The following is a 15219-nucleotide window of genomic DNA, read 5'->3' on the forward strand; positions in this document are numbered from 1 at the left end:
CTGTGCAACAAAGAAGTGTTGTTTGAACCTGTGCATGAAAACATTGTCATACTGTGGAGCAACTCTGGTCCCCTTGGCTGTTCCTTGTGTCTGAATAAAGAACTGGCTGTCGAAGGTGAAGACATTGTGGCCAAGAACGAAGTGGATGAGTTGTAGGATTGCATCTGGAAATCGGTAGTTGGGCGTGCTGAATACTGTGGCAATTGCAGCGATGCTGTTGTCATGGGGGATGCTGGTGCAGAGCACTGGAACATCCAATGTGATGAGGGATGTCCCCATTCAACTGGCGCATGGATGCAGAGTTTCTGTAAGAAGTCCGTAGTGTTTCGACAGAAGTTGGGGGTTCCTTGTCAGATGCCCTTGACATAGCCAGAGAGATCCTCACACAGGGTCCCATTACTTGATACAGTGCCCATCTGAGTGCGTAGATTTGGTGTATTTTTGGAAGGCAGTAGAAGTCCCCGATGTAGAAGTATGTGGGATGAGTGTGTGTAGGGTACTCTGAAGGATTGGATCAACAGTCTTGACCAGTCTGTTCAGTTGATGGGTGTGTTCTTTGTTTGGATCAGCAGGTAGTTGTCTGTAGTGTTCCTGCTTGTTCAGCTGTCAGTAGACTTCCTTGCAGTAGTCTGTTCCATTCTGTATGATGATGGCTCCTCCTTTTTCTGCTAGTTTGGCGACGATGTTGCAATTGGCCTTGAGAGTACGGGTGGTGGGTCGTTGTGCCTGGGTGACATTCTGCATTACCTTGAGTGTGGCTGACAAATCTGGCGTTCACACATTCTCTGCCTTGAGCATTCGTGTCAAGCCCTGGGCAGTGGCCCTCTGGAGGGGTCCAATTCAACTCAATTCCCTCTTTGCCTGCTTCCACAGCTCCTCACCGTGGATCTCTCTGTCGACTGATCCTGTTCGTTGGTTGTCTCATTGGGCTCAAAGCTGACATCTTGGAAGAATTCCTGAAACCTCACTCGTCTGACAAATTCCTCTGTGTCTGCTGCGAGAACCCCTTCTCACACACACTGTCTCATCACCCCCCCCCCCCCCCCCCGCCCCACACACTCACACACACGCTCTCTCTACCCCCACCTCACACTCTCACACACTCTTTCTCCACCTTCACACATGCGCGCACACTCTCTACCCCCTCACACACATGCCGGTGAACATACGGGGTGAATTTATATTTGCGGATATATTTTATTTTGTTCAAAAAGCACACAATTTACAGAAAGTCAGTCAATACAGTGTTTTTTATAAATTCTTACATTAGAAATAAAACCAGTCTGACTCCAAACTAAAATGCAAACAGATGTGAAACAAGGCCTCACACCTAACATTCATTGTCTGACCTAAAATGTCACCTCTTCTTTGCACTGATAAAACCTTTAGCTCTCTCAGGACTGTTACTTGAAAGGGATTCGGGGATTTACGTAGACATATTAATCAGTTAAAACCTTCTAACTGGTTAAAGATTTAACAGCATCTTTAGGTTTGTTCAGTACATCCTCACCAATGGTGTGAACCTTTAATCTTATACTTATATATTCTATGTCTGATATTGTCTGTCTCACCAACAGCTGAAGAAGGACTGAGGCTCCGAAAGCCCGTGTTGCCAAATAAACCAGTTGGATTATAACCTGGTGTCATACAATTTCTGACATTCTCAAACTGTAAGATGTTTTCTGAGCCAAATTCGGAGCTGTGCAGGATGGTGACTCATCACTGTTTTGTGTCCCTGGCCTACCCTGCTAACTATGATTGATGTGGTCTGTCAGCCCACTTACAGTGTAGGTATAGTGGCTTCACGTGCGATCTTTCCAGTCTTAGATAATTCCAGGACCATGGACTATACCAGGAGGAATTCAGCCATTCCCTGTTGTATAACCCCATTAAGTTCACTTTGCTTGGTCGTGGAATGTTCTAGAACCTCTTTTGGGTATGAAAGACACTCCATTAATGCAAGACCATCTTTCCTTTAAATGTAAGAAATCATTGTTAGCTGGGAATTGTGACTCAGTTAGCAAATTGACAGACAACAGCAGCTTACAGTTGCATATTATCCATAGCACACTGAAGCATTTCACAAGAAAGCATTACCAGGCAGAATTTGGCATGGGGCCGCCTGAGGAGATTTTGAGACGATTGAAAAAAAGGGGGTGGGTTTCTCAGGTGCATCTGAGAAGAGCCAGCACAGGTAAAGAGGTGGAAAGTTTTCAGAGAGGCGAACTTCACAGCTTAGGATCCCAGGCAGCTGAAAACATACTGGCACTGCTAACAGACAGTTAACAAGGAAACAGTGCGTGAGATAACTCCACAGAGGCCAGTACCCTGTCACCAAGTCACCCCTTATTTACGCATGAACAGTCCTCGACTTTAGTGCTCCCTCATTCAGAGTCAGGTAACCTGTGTCTGTCAGTCAGGGCTCCCTCGTGGGACCACATTAACAGTCGGGGGACTCATATTCTGTGAGGTTACAATCACTACAAGTGCATGAACTCTAGCTGCATACGTGATGAAACTGTTTGCAGCGAACCCCTATGCAATGGAAGGATACAGAAATATGGACCTGTACTGCATTACCAATCCCCGGTGGGGACAGAGATTCTTTGGGTTCAGCGATAGTTTGAACCTCACATTCGCAGCTGGCATATCAATTTTCCGATGCCCCCCTGGGATGTGCTGTGTGTTTACTAGTGAGGGCGAGTGGAGCGATCATTGGCATCCCACTCGCTTCTGAAAGGAGAGATTGATAGGCTGACTGAAAAAAAGGCAGGTGCCATTCCTAATGGGATACTAGCTCAGCACCAGAACTGCTTCTGGCACAGTTAGGGGCCTTGTTCAGGGAAGTTTGTGAAGTGCCAGTTCATCCAATGTGGCGCCGGGACGTGGAACTGATCCAGGGAGCAGAGTTCCTATCCTGTTGCAAAAATCTGGTCCCTAATCTCTAAGACCATACCATGGATCCGTCAAAGCTGCTGAGATGGTGAAAGATGGGCAGGCAGGCCAATTAGATTTACAGAGAGCCTTATGTGACCTCAGGCATCACAAAATTAGTGTGCAATCAGAAGAGAGTGTTTGATATGTAGTTGGTGTACAGCAAGCTCTGCATAAAGAGCAATGACCTGACAAATCCTTTTGAAGTGAAGTGAAGGGCTGGAAAGGTGAAAGTCCAGTAACACCCTCTGTTCTTACACGCAGTTCCTAAAACGAGGATACGACTGTCGGGATGCGGTGAATGATTGTGATATAGCGGAGTACTGCACAGGAGACTCCGGGCAGGTTTGTATAATCCGCGCTATCAAAATACACAAAAGTTCTTTGAGGGGTGGGGATCAATGGGTAGGCCGCCAATCCCTTAGCGACATCTCACCTCAGAGTAGACCCATATCCCAAATTGCTGGTGATTGGAGATCTGGGTTACTTCATGAGGCCATCTCAGTAAGATCTGACCCCAATAAGGTCCACCTTGCCCAGGCCCATTAAATAGCTGGTGAAAAGGAGCCCTTTAGGAATTACTGAGGCCTGAGGCCTTCCTGAAGGTTCAAAACTGCAGAGACCAGAAGTCGGGGAAACCTGGCTCCATCCCAGTTTTTTGCTCTTTAATGCCTCAATCAACAATTAAGGAGGGAGTGTATACACAAGATGATTCAACATTTATCTACGATTTTTCCAAACCATATTCACATTCTTGCTTCATTACTGTGCCTTGGATCTATTTCCCTTAATTGCTTTGCCCAAGCGACCCCTTTCGGTTTAGAATATTGTAAATTGGCCCCCCACCATTTGACCGATAGGGAGACTTTGAGATTTCCAGCATCCTTTGTGTGAAGAAATTCGTCCTGACATCATCCCATGTTGAGCTATCTTCACGTTTCAACCTTTTCAATCCAGGTGTCATTCTGCTTCCAGTTTGCCTTCCAGTCTCTTGTGGCATCTTACAAGAAAGGCCCCTGACTCTGTTTGGTCCTGCTGTGCTTCACAAGGACCTTGGGGACAGATCACTGCAAAGTCAAGTCCGATTTATGTGGCGTAACGTCAATAAGAAGTGACTCACATGGCCCTGATCTGTCTGCAAAAGGGACCCTGAGCTTCCAGCTGCCTGCTTGCCCCGGTTTGCCGTTCTGCTCCAACTCCGCCATCTCCACCCTCGGCCTGCTACGCCATCCCTTTGAAAATCAATACAGTCTTAGAGTCATAGAGATGTACAAATGGAAACAGACCCTTTGGTCCCATACGTTCATTCCAACCAGATGTCCTAGATAAATCTAGTCCCATTTGCTAGCGTTTGGCCCATATCCCTCTAAACCGTTCCTATTTATGTACCCATCCAGATGTCTTTTAAATGTCATAATTGTGCTAGCCTCCACCACTTCCTCTGGCAGTTCTCTCCTCTCCATACACGCACCACCCTCTGCATGAAAAAGTTGCCCCTTTTAAATCTTTTCCATATCACCTTAAACCTACGGCCTCTAGTTTTGGACTCCCTGTAACCTGGGGAAAAGACCTTGGCTATTCACCCGATCCATGCCCTGATGATTTTATAAATCTCTATAATGTTACCCCTCAGCCTCTGACACTCCAGGGAAAACAGCCCCAGCCTATTCGGACTCTCCCTACAGCTCAAACCCTCCAACCCTGGCAAAATGGTTGTAAATCTTTTCTGAACCCTTTTGAGTTTCACAACATCCTTCCTGTAGGAGGGAGGCCAGAATTGAATGCAGTATTCCAAAAATAGCCAAATCAATGCCCTGTACAGCCACAACATGACCTCCCAACTCCTATACTCAATGCACTGACCAATAAAGGCAGGAGTATCAAATGCTTTCTTCACCATCCTGTCTACATGTGAATCTAACATCTCTGCGTCTTTCCACTGGGCACATTGTCTGGCCTGACTGTTGACTTTAGCAACTTCAGACTTCTCTCTGGTGTTGGCACTTCGTAGCAGTAGGCAGGGGCTGTGCCAGAGCTGCGAGGAGTGAAAAATGCAGTGGGGTTTAGGGGATTGCACATTGACACATGATGGAGGTGGGGGGTGGTTTGCGCTTGGTGTCCCATTCCTCTGGGGACCCCCCCCCCAACGGCAATACGCTGTGGAAGAGGGTTACAGGAGGAAGTCAGGAAAATGGGGTTGAGAAATGTGTCAGCCATGATTGAATGGCAGAGCAGACTCGATGGGCAGAGTAGCCTCATTCTGTTCCTGAATCTTACAGCTTTATATCTTAGGATTTAGGAATTTCATGATGCTGTCCTTGTGCTCCTGCCAACACTCACACCTCCCCCCCGGCCCACCTTTTGTTTCTTTAATTGTGTCATTTGCCTTGAACCTTTATCCCTATAATTTTTCCTGCCCTCTGCCTCTCTTGTTGTACTTTTCCTGCCCTCTTTATCCTTGGCTCTGCACCTGTTGCAGTTCCCATGAAAGGTTATGGACCTGAAGCATTGACAGAATCAGGTGGGATGCCCCTTAAGTGTGGTGCAAGCTGCTAGCATGGATTGGTTGGGCCACATGGCCTGTTTCTGTACCATACACCCCGATGCAATTACCACGTTTAATCATGTTTCTTTCTTCCCCCCCAGTGCCCACCTAACCTTCACAAACAGGATGGATATACCTGCGACCTTAACCAGGTGGGTGCATGTTAGTCCTTCATACAGCCTCCTGCTGGGGAGTGATTCTAGAACAGGTGGTGTCCCCTGCTTTTGGGGTGGCTCAGTGGTTAGCACAGCTGCCTCAGGGCGCCAGGGACCCAGGTTTGGTTCCACCCTCGGGCGACTGCCTATGCGGAACTTGCACATTCTCCCTGTGTCTGTGTGGGTTTCCTCTGGGTGCTCTGGTTTTCTCCCACCAGATGTGCAGGTTAGGTGGATTGGCCATGCTAAATTGTCCCATAGTGTCCAGGGACATGTAGGCCAGATGGGTTAGCCGTGGGACATGTAGGGTTACAGGGATGGGCTGGGTCTGGGTGGGATGCTTTTTGGAGGACTGATGTGGACTGAATGGCCTGTGTCCACGCCTTAAGGATTCTGTGATTCAGGGGCTAAATTGACCATGACTGTTTTTCATCTTGCAGGGCCGATGCTTCAGTGGTGAATGCAAAACAAGGGACAACCAGTGCAAACTGATCTGGGGCTCAAGTAAGTGAACCATATGCCGTACAGTGTTGGTGCTTACCCCCCTCCACCTGCCATCTCACTCAGTAGAAAGACTGATAGCCTTTAAAACAAAACTCAAATTTCCCGCTGACCTATACAAGGTTTCACATGACAAGATTTCACGTTCCAAGACTTTGACTGCAACAAACCAACCAAAATCAATATTAGTCAAAATCAATAATACACTAAAATACAAAATAAAATTCTCTGCCTTGTCTTCTGATCAATAACATTATGCCGTGTTTATATGTTGCTCAACACTCTGAGTTGACACATAATCCTGAGCTAATGTCCAGGGCTGCTCCAGATCCATCTTCGGTCCGCTGGCCCCTCTCTCCCTATTTATTCCAGAACCCTCTCCACATCCCCCTTTTCTGATGAAGGGTCTAGGGCCGAAACGTCAGCTTTTGTGCTCCTGAGATGCTGCTTGGCCTGCTGTGTTCATCCAGCTCCACACTTTGTTATCTCGGATTCTCCAGCATCTGCAGTTCCCGTTATCTCTGCAGAATTTTCTCTGTTTTCTTCACTCAGAGCTGTCCTCTATCCTTTTAAACAAAGTTGCCCTCGCTCAGCACTTCGGGCGTAAACTTTGTAAGGTTCCATTTGTGGCTCTGTGGTCTCCAGCATGTTACAATCCTTGTTTCCTAGAAATCTCTTGGTGGTTAACCCTAAAACAGTACTCTTTCTCTGCTAGATATAGCAGGACCTGTCATGGGTATTGTTCCCCAGCTCTCAGTCAGTCATAGAGATGTACAGCATGGAAGTAGACCCTTCAATCCAACTCATCCATGCTAACCAGATATCCCAAATTAATGTAGTCCCGTTTGCCAGCATTTGGCCTGTACCTGCCTATACCCTTACTGTTCATTTTGAGAAGATTTGTAGCTCAGGTTGAGGTTCTGGATGTGAGTTTGCTCGCTGAGCTGGAAGGTTCGTTTTCAGACGTTTCGTCACCATACTAGGTAACATCATCAGTGAGCCTCCAACGAAGCGCTGGTGTTATGTCCCGCTTTCTATTTATCTGGTTAGGTTTCCTTGGGTTGGTGATGTCATTTCGTATCCTTACATACAGATGAGGAAGGACACCACTTTGATTGGGACAACACATCCATCCTAGGACAAGCCAAACAGAGACACGCACGAGAATTCCTAGAAGCATGGCATTCCAACCGGAACTCCATCAACAAACACATTGATTTGGAGCCACTCGACCATCCCCTGAGAAAAAGAACAGGAAACACCTATACAGCATATTCAAAAGAATTGGTACCCTATGAACACAGTCTGCCGATTCCTCAGCAATAAACCCAAACAAACAGACAAAACGGGCTCAGAAACCATAACCACTCTCCCCTACATCAAAGACATTTCCGAAATGACTGCCAGACTACTCGGACCTCTTGGCATCAGGGTAGCCCACAAACCCACCAACACACTAAAACAGCAGCTAATGAACTTAAAAGACCCTATACAGACAACAAATAAAACGAACGTCATCTACAAAATACCTGGCAAGAACTGTGACAAACACTACATTGGACAAACTGACAGAAAGCTAGCCACCAGAATACATGAACATCAACTGGCCACAAAACGACATGACCCACTATCACTCGTATCCTTACATACAGATGTGGAAGGACACTACTTTGATTGGGACAACACATCCATCCTAGGACAAGCCAAACAGAGACACGCACGAGAATTCCTAGAAGCATGGAATCCAACCGGAACTCCATCAACAAACACATTGATTTGGAGCCAATCTACCATCCCCTGAGAAAAAGAACAGGAAATGACATCACCAATGCAGGAAATGACATCACCAACCCAAGGAAACCTAACCAGATAAATAGAAAGCGGGACATAACACCAGCGCTTCGTCAGAGGCTCACTGATGATGTTACCTAGTATGCTGACGAAACGTCTGAAAACTAACCTTCCAGCTCAGCGAGCAAACTCACATCCTTACTGTTCATGTACACATCCAGCTGCCTTTTAAATGTTGTAATTGTATCAGCCTCCATCACTTCCTCTGGCAGCTTATCCCACACATATACCACCGTCTGCATGAAAATTTTGCCCCTTAGGTTTTTAAAAATTTTTTCCTTGTCACTTTAAACCTATGCCCTCCAGTTTTGGGCTCCGGGGGGAAAATCACCTTGACCACTCACCCTACCCATGCCCCTCATGACTTTATAAACTTCTGCAACATCAGCCCTCAGCTCCCTTCTCCTTTGAGACCGGGTTTTAAAGCTCACTGCCTGACCATCATCAGAGATTAGTCCTGGGAGCTGTATCTCCCATGGCTAACAAATCGCATAGGCCTAGCTCCAGGCAGAGTTCAGTGCAACTTCACAACACACCATTCTGTTTTATCTCAAATTAAAAGAGACCATTTGAAAACATAGTCGTCTCACAGAGTCAAGTGATCACAATTACTATTTGGAGGTTGTGTACAGACGCCACGGCTCAAAATGTTATTTTCTAAACAGTACAGTGGACCTACAGGCCGAGAATAATCACACCGGTCCTCGCTGAACTGCGGTGACGCCTGACCTGACACTTCATTTAGGGAATTGTCAAAGTACACTCTTGCTGTTGATCATCTGCGCAGATAAACATGAAAAAATGTAGTAGATAGGAGCAGGAGTAAGGCTATTCAGCCCTTTGTCACCTGGGGTGCTCAATGCCTTCTCTCTGCCATGTTATTTTACTGGGAGCAGAAGAGGGCTCCAGATTACCTGTCTGCAATTTAGCTACTTCATTGGACAGTCAGAGGCTTCTTCCTGCATTTGAAGCTATTTTCCCTGCAACTGTGTCACTGAGCGGGCCACTTTGTAATCTCTGCTTGCCCCTGCCTCCACCATGAACGCTTGGATTGGGTTTGGTGAGAGGCTATGTGGGGCCTCCCATTTCTATTGCTGCTTCCTCCCCCTTGAGAAATATAATGACATCTACCCCACCTCAGCTTCCAGCCCATACATGGACCTCCCTGACAACACTTCAGGGAACCTCCAGGTGCAGCCCCAGTAACAGCCATCATTCACAGTGGCGCTGCTGAGCTGTTTCTTCTTCTGATTGGGTCGACTGTCTCAGGGGAATGGCTACCAACCTGAATGGCTACCCACGAGCCTCCCAGCCCAATCAGTTGACTGTCGTCCACAATATTTAACCTTGACAAGCATTAGCACCCAAAGTGATGGTGGAGAGGGGTCTACGGCATGCCCCTGTCCCCTTTAATAGATCCGGGCTTGGTCTATAAATGCGTGGCGTGCGAAATTGATGACAGCGTTTCTCATCCACAGAGGCCAGGGGCTCAGACAAGCTCTGCTACGAGAAGCTCAACACGGAAGGGACTGAAAAAGGGAACTGTGGGAAGGACGGTGAGAAATGGCTGCAGTGCAGTAAACAGTAAGTAGGAACCTGTCAGTAAGGAAAGACGGTGCTCAGTCGCCGGGAATTCGTGCAGAACTGCTGTTGATTCGCCTGCTGATGGGTCTCTGGCCATGGCTGCGGTGAATTGAAGGAGGAGCAGATGCGTCACATGTCCTTAGCGTATGACCTTGACGATACTTTTATGGGGTCCAGGCCTGGAAGGGCATCACTCACTGGGGACAGGACTCGTGTCTTAGTGGGCTGATCGTGGCTGTCCAGCACGGATCCCCACACTCTGCGCAGGGCCTTGCCAAGTTCTACCTTTGCGTTTACATTAACCTTTACATTACGGTTTATTTTAATTTATGTACTTTACGGTTACATTACTAAGGCCGTGCTTTTCCAACAATGTGCCCCACCTCCTCCCACCAATTGCTGGGCAGCATCTGCATGGAAAGGAACTGCTAACATTTCACCCTTGGTGCGGGTAAAGCATGTAATTTGGGGGTAGGGTTTTGAGCTGGCACCCTGACATCGGGGTCAAGTGGGAGTCAGAGCCCCTCCCTGTGTGGGAAACAGTCACCCAGCAGTGATTTGCCCCAGATTAGCCCATTGCTGGCAGCATGATAAGCTTGCCTTCGTATTAAGGTGGGATCTCAAAACTAGGAGATGTGCAACTCTTTTATACTTCCAAGCAAAATCTGAACCCAGTAGCCAGGCCACCGTTGTGTAGAGAGGGCTCCTGTGTAGGGCAGTCTGTGAACACAGCTTGTATCCCACAGGGAGGACTTGACAGTGGATGAGGGGCACTGGTGGATGTCCCAGAGTCTATCTAGTCTATCCAGCATGGCCTGAAAAATCCTGCTGTTCGTCGCAGCATCTTATCCCCACGTTGTTGAACTACTGGCGAATGCGTACGAGAGTTGCTGCTTCAGAACTGTAGTTTGCTGTAGCAGGACCCAAGCACCAGTGGTAATTGTGTTGTTCTATGTACTGTATGTATGTAATGCCAGTTGCCGAAAGATTCAATAATAATGTGGCACTTAACCCCAACACTAGGCGGGGATATGTGAGCAGTTGTTCCGACTGAACTGTTGAACTTAATGTTGTTTCGATAATAAAGGGTTTTCATTCAATTCTCGTGCCTTCCTCATTGATTTATATTAGTGAAAGGCTTTACTAAGTGGGTGGAGGGAGGAGTTGAAGCCAGGTATTGTACGAGGTAGACAGATGCTTGGCTACCATTTCCTCTGAAAGCCATTCCCTCTAGCTGTACAGCCCCACTCTGTCTCTGCTACACATCAGTCTCTGGACCAGCTTGAGCCCTGCACCAATCAGAAGATCTTAGAATCCATGCAGTGCGGAAACAGGCTGTTTGGCCCATCGAGTCCACACTGACCCTCCGAAGAGCACCACCCACCCAAACCCACCCCATCCCTGTAACCCTGCATTTTGCATGGCCAATCTACCCAACCCGCACATCTTTGGAGAGTGGGAGGAAACTGGAGCGCCCGGAGGAAAAGGGGTGTAATCGGAATGTGTAAACTCCACACAGACAGTTGCCTGAGGCTGGAATCAAACCCAGGCTCCTGGTTGCTCTGAGCCACCGTGCCACCTCACATGGTGAGGAGCCTTCTCCTTGAACTGCTGCTGTCCATGTTACGTAGATGGAGATTGCTGTGGAGAATAATAGCTTTTAAAAAGAAAGCAACTGGAGAGTGTTCCATCTCACATTCCTAACGTGTGCGTTGCAGAAGCTGAATAGAAATATGGAGAAATATCAGGAGGCAAGTTACTCACTGCTGGAAGCCCAGCCTCTGATCTGCTCTTGTAACTGCAGTGTTCTCATAGCAAGTCCACTTTGGTTTCCCTTCATCAGCGTGCCCAGTTTTGTGGGCTGTGGACTAGGACAACTCATTGAGTATGACCAGTGATGCTGCTGGGTGGTTCAAGTGTTAGAACAGGACTTCCTTCTGATACCACTGTTCCGTTAGCTGTAAGGTAACTGTCTGCAGCAAGGAAAGCTTTTCCAGGGCAGGAGGGTCATTAGCCTGTGGACATCAACTTAACATATTTGCCAAAATGAGCGCGGATAAGAAACAGGATATCTTTTGTCGTTTTAACGTGGTGATCCGTCGGACGGTGGAAGCAGATCCAGTTATAACTATCAAAGAGAAATTTGACAGCTGTTTGGGGAGGGAATTATATTGCTGGGCAGGGGGACAGAGCTATGGGCTAACTGGATCTTTCCAAGGGCTAGTGCAGACACAGTGGGCTCAGTGGCATCATTCTGAGGTTCAAAAACTTTGACCATAAGACATAGGAGCAGAAATTAGACCATTCAGCCCATCGAGTCAGCTCTGCCATTCAATCACAGCTGGTAAGTTTCACAACTCCATTCTCTTGCTTCCTCCCCTTAACCTTTGATCCCCATAACAATCAAGAACTCTCCTATCTCTGTCTTAAATATACTCAATGACCTGGCCTCCATAGCCTTCTGTGCAATGAATTCCATTGACTCACTACTGTCTGGCTGAAGAGGTTTCTCCTTATCCCTGGTCTAAAGGCTCTTCCGTTTACTCTAAGTCAATGCCTTGGGTCCTAGTCTCTCCCACAAATGGAAACATCTTCCCAACATCCACTCTGTCTAGGCTGTTCAGTATTCTATAAGTTTCAATTAGAACCTCCTCATCCTTCTAAACTCCAATGTACTCAGATTCCTCAAATGGTCCTCATACGTTAAGCCTTTCATTCCTGGGATCATTGTGAACCATTGAGATGGTGATGAGTTCCCTAGATTATGTTTAAAGGAGAAAGCAGGAAAAAAATTAATTGCTAAGTTAAAGCAGAATCCCACAGTGATCAAGAGCAATTGGTTATGCCCAGCTTGTAGGCATGGTAGATAGAATTGAATTTGTTAGTGATTGCCTTATCAACTTAAGCCTAGGTCATGGCAAAAAATTGAACTCATGAACACTGTCACCTCTCTTTATTGGCCAAAGGACCTTTTCTGCACGATATGGTTCTATGGTCACCCAGTCTGGCAGATCTGAGGGAGATATTGTTGTGACATCAAATGAGAGGGCACCATAACTACATCTTAGCAGTAGTTAGTTACCTACAGCAGATACACCAAGCTGTAAGCTGTGAGATGAAAGGCTGGTGAGGTTCTACTTGTGCCTGATATCATCCATGCACAACATACAATCTCACTGCTGTCATCAGAATTATGTGATAGAACTCAAACTACTTCCACAGAACTTAGCAAGGCTCCTGCAGTCAATTCTCTGTAAATTTGAAATTACTCAGAAGCCTGTTGCCCGTGTCCTAACTCACACCAAATTCTATCTGCCCATCACTCCCTGGTCTCACTGACCTACTCTGGCTCCCAGTTAATTATCACATCAACCTTAAAATTCACATCCTTGTTTCCGAATCACTCCAGGACGTTCCCCTTCTCTTGCTGTAACCTTCTGAGGTCACTGCACTCCTCTCACTCAGCCTCTTAAGCATTCCCAGTTTTAGTCATGTCTTCAATTGCCTGGGATCCGAGTTCAGAAATTCTCTCCGCGCACCACTCTCGGACTTGTATTCCTCCTTCAATGTGCTTCGTGAAACCAGCTTCCTCGACCAGCATTTAATCTCCTGACACTGTTGGATAGCGAGGTGACAGCTGCTGAGTCTTTCATTATGTCAAAGATGCATTGTGAACAGAAGTGGCTGTGAGGTATCAAGCAGTTTGCTGAGATAATACTGCCCTTCTTGCGTTATTACTCAGGATTATTACTCCAGATCTGTGAGGCAACAAGAAAGGGGGAAAACAAACAAGGAAAGGGCTTGTTTCTATAGCTCCTAGTGGCTTGTTAATAGGAAGTGGTGAACTAGGAATGGAAAGTGTGTTATTGCCTGTGTATAGTGTGTCGAGCAATTGTTTACCTGGATGTATGTTGCTCTTGAGTTTACGGGGTCTCATTTTCACATTGCTGCTGTTTGCAGAAATGAATGTAAATGACCAGATTCTTCTCTCTTTTACATTAACCATTCTCCTGGGGAACTGCTGCATTTTGGATTGTAGAAGCTCAGGATGTGAACAGACGAGGCTAACTGCGGTCACTTTGCTCCAAGCGGGGGCACTAATCATATTTTTTACTTGCATGTTGCCTTGACTGTGATACTGTCAGCCAGTGGGCTGTCACTCGCTGGATTGCAATGTTATGGCTGTAACTCCTTGAAGATGAAAGTGTCTCCAAAGCTGTCGAGAGCCTCAATCAAGTGATCTTATCAACTGCCCTTGTTTTCCTCTCTCTTCTCTCTCCACTGCTGCCTTCCCTGACATCCCGCACCCTTTGACCTTCTCTGTGGCAGTGATGTCTTCTGCGGCTACCTGCTGTGCTCTGGTGTTAGCCGAGTCCCACGGATTGGTCGTCTCCTCGGTGAGATCACACCCACCTCCTTCTACCATCAGGGAAAGCTGGTGGACTGTAGGTAGGTGCTCAGAGTGCCTATGGGTTCTGGTTCATAGTGTTGGGATGGATGACCCTTTGAGTGCTTGGTATTTAAAAGGCCCATTTGAAAAGGTGCTGTGCTGATCTTTTGTGCTATTTATGATGGAGCTTTAAAATGAGGACCCAAATAGATATGCTGTATATAAAATGCAGGGGTAATTCTTTGTGTACTGTGGCAGTTGTGAAACTAGTGGGTTTTTTTTTCTCTGCAATGTAATAAATATATATATATGCATGTTTTGGGTATATGTGCGCATGAGTGTATATGTTAGCATGTGTAGTCTACGTGTGCTAATTTTCCCAAATCATGCATGTGCAGTTTTTAAGATGCTGTCCCCTCATCTGCCAAACTTACAATGTTAAAGGTGATATATGAATGCACATTGCTCATCTGCGGACTTTATTGTGTATGACCACCACTGCAACCACATCGCACTGTGATTGAGATTTCCTGAGCTACTGCTGTTGGAATCTATCTGCAAGAACTCTGTATTGACCGCTTAATCGATACACAACTCTCCTCATACTAGGTTAGAGCTTCTCCATCTTTACAGCTGTCTCTACTTAGAGAAGTGCCTTAGACTCACTGTTATGCCTTGTTGTTATGCATATTTCTGCCGTTGAATTCCTGTATTCTGCATTCACTGGGTGGGTTTTGAACTCTTTCACCATCCCATTGCTCCTTTTCCTTCAGCGGCAGTCACGTTATTATGGATGACGGGACAGACCTGGGATATGTCGAGGATGGAACGCCCTGTGGGCCATCCATGATGTGCATGGATCGCAGGTGCCAGCCCATTCATTCCTTCAACATCAGTAGCTGTCCCAGTGGATCGGCGACCAAGATATGCTCCGGCCATGGGGTGAGTACGTGAGTGCATTGCATGGCTGAATGTATTCCTGTCGGACTCAGAGACAACGTGACTCTTCCAGAAGAGGGGTGGGCACTCAGTTGTCAGGAGTGGCTCGGTTGGTAGTCCTTTTGACTCTTGCGTTCATAGGTCTTAGGGTCTCAGCAGCATGTAATGTATGCTGATACCCGGGTGCAGCTAGAATGGCCCTGCATGCTCTCTCAGCTCGGGGGAGGTGCTATTTGTGAGGAAGAGCTGGTGACTTCTTGACAGCACCCAGCCCTCAAGCAACATTACCTGAAACAAAAACCTCAGATTATCGATGCTGC

At 46.9% G+C, this 15219-nt stretch overlaps 1 protein-coding gene across 7 annotated transcripts in view; it reads left to right on the top strand.

Moving 5' to 3' along the window:
* The window catches only part of LOC125454098 (disintegrin and metalloproteinase domain-containing protein 23-like), a 153464-nt gene that overhangs the window by 104257 nt on the left and 33988 nt on the right, over positions 1 to 15219 (top strand). For all 7 annotated transcript variants that reach the window (XR_009445923.1, XM_048534444.2, XM_048534439.2 and 4 more), the window contains exons 18-23: positions 3199 to 3279; positions 5581 to 5631; positions 6075 to 6138; positions 9465 to 9570; positions 13900 to 14019; positions 14734 to 14902. Coding sequence is in view for 6 of the 7 variants with exons in the window: in XM_048534444.2 (XP_048390401.2) it covers positions 3199 to 3279; positions 5581 to 5631; positions 6075 to 6138; positions 9465 to 9570; positions 13900 to 14019; positions 14734 to 14902 (591 nt within the window). In the remaining variant the exon portion in view is untranslated. The remainder of the gene's footprint in view (positions 1 to 3198; positions 3280 to 5580; positions 5632 to 6074; positions 6139 to 9464; positions 9571 to 13899; positions 14020 to 14733; positions 14903 to 15219) is intronic.

Source organism: Stegostoma tigrinum, chromosome 7 (genome assembly GCF_030684315.1).
Source record: "Stegostoma tigrinum isolate sSteTig4 chromosome 7, sSteTig4.hap1, whole genome shotgun sequence".
Lineage (NCBI taxonomy): Eukaryota > Metazoa > Chordata > Chondrichthyes > Orectolobiformes > Stegostomatidae > Stegostoma > Stegostoma tigrinum.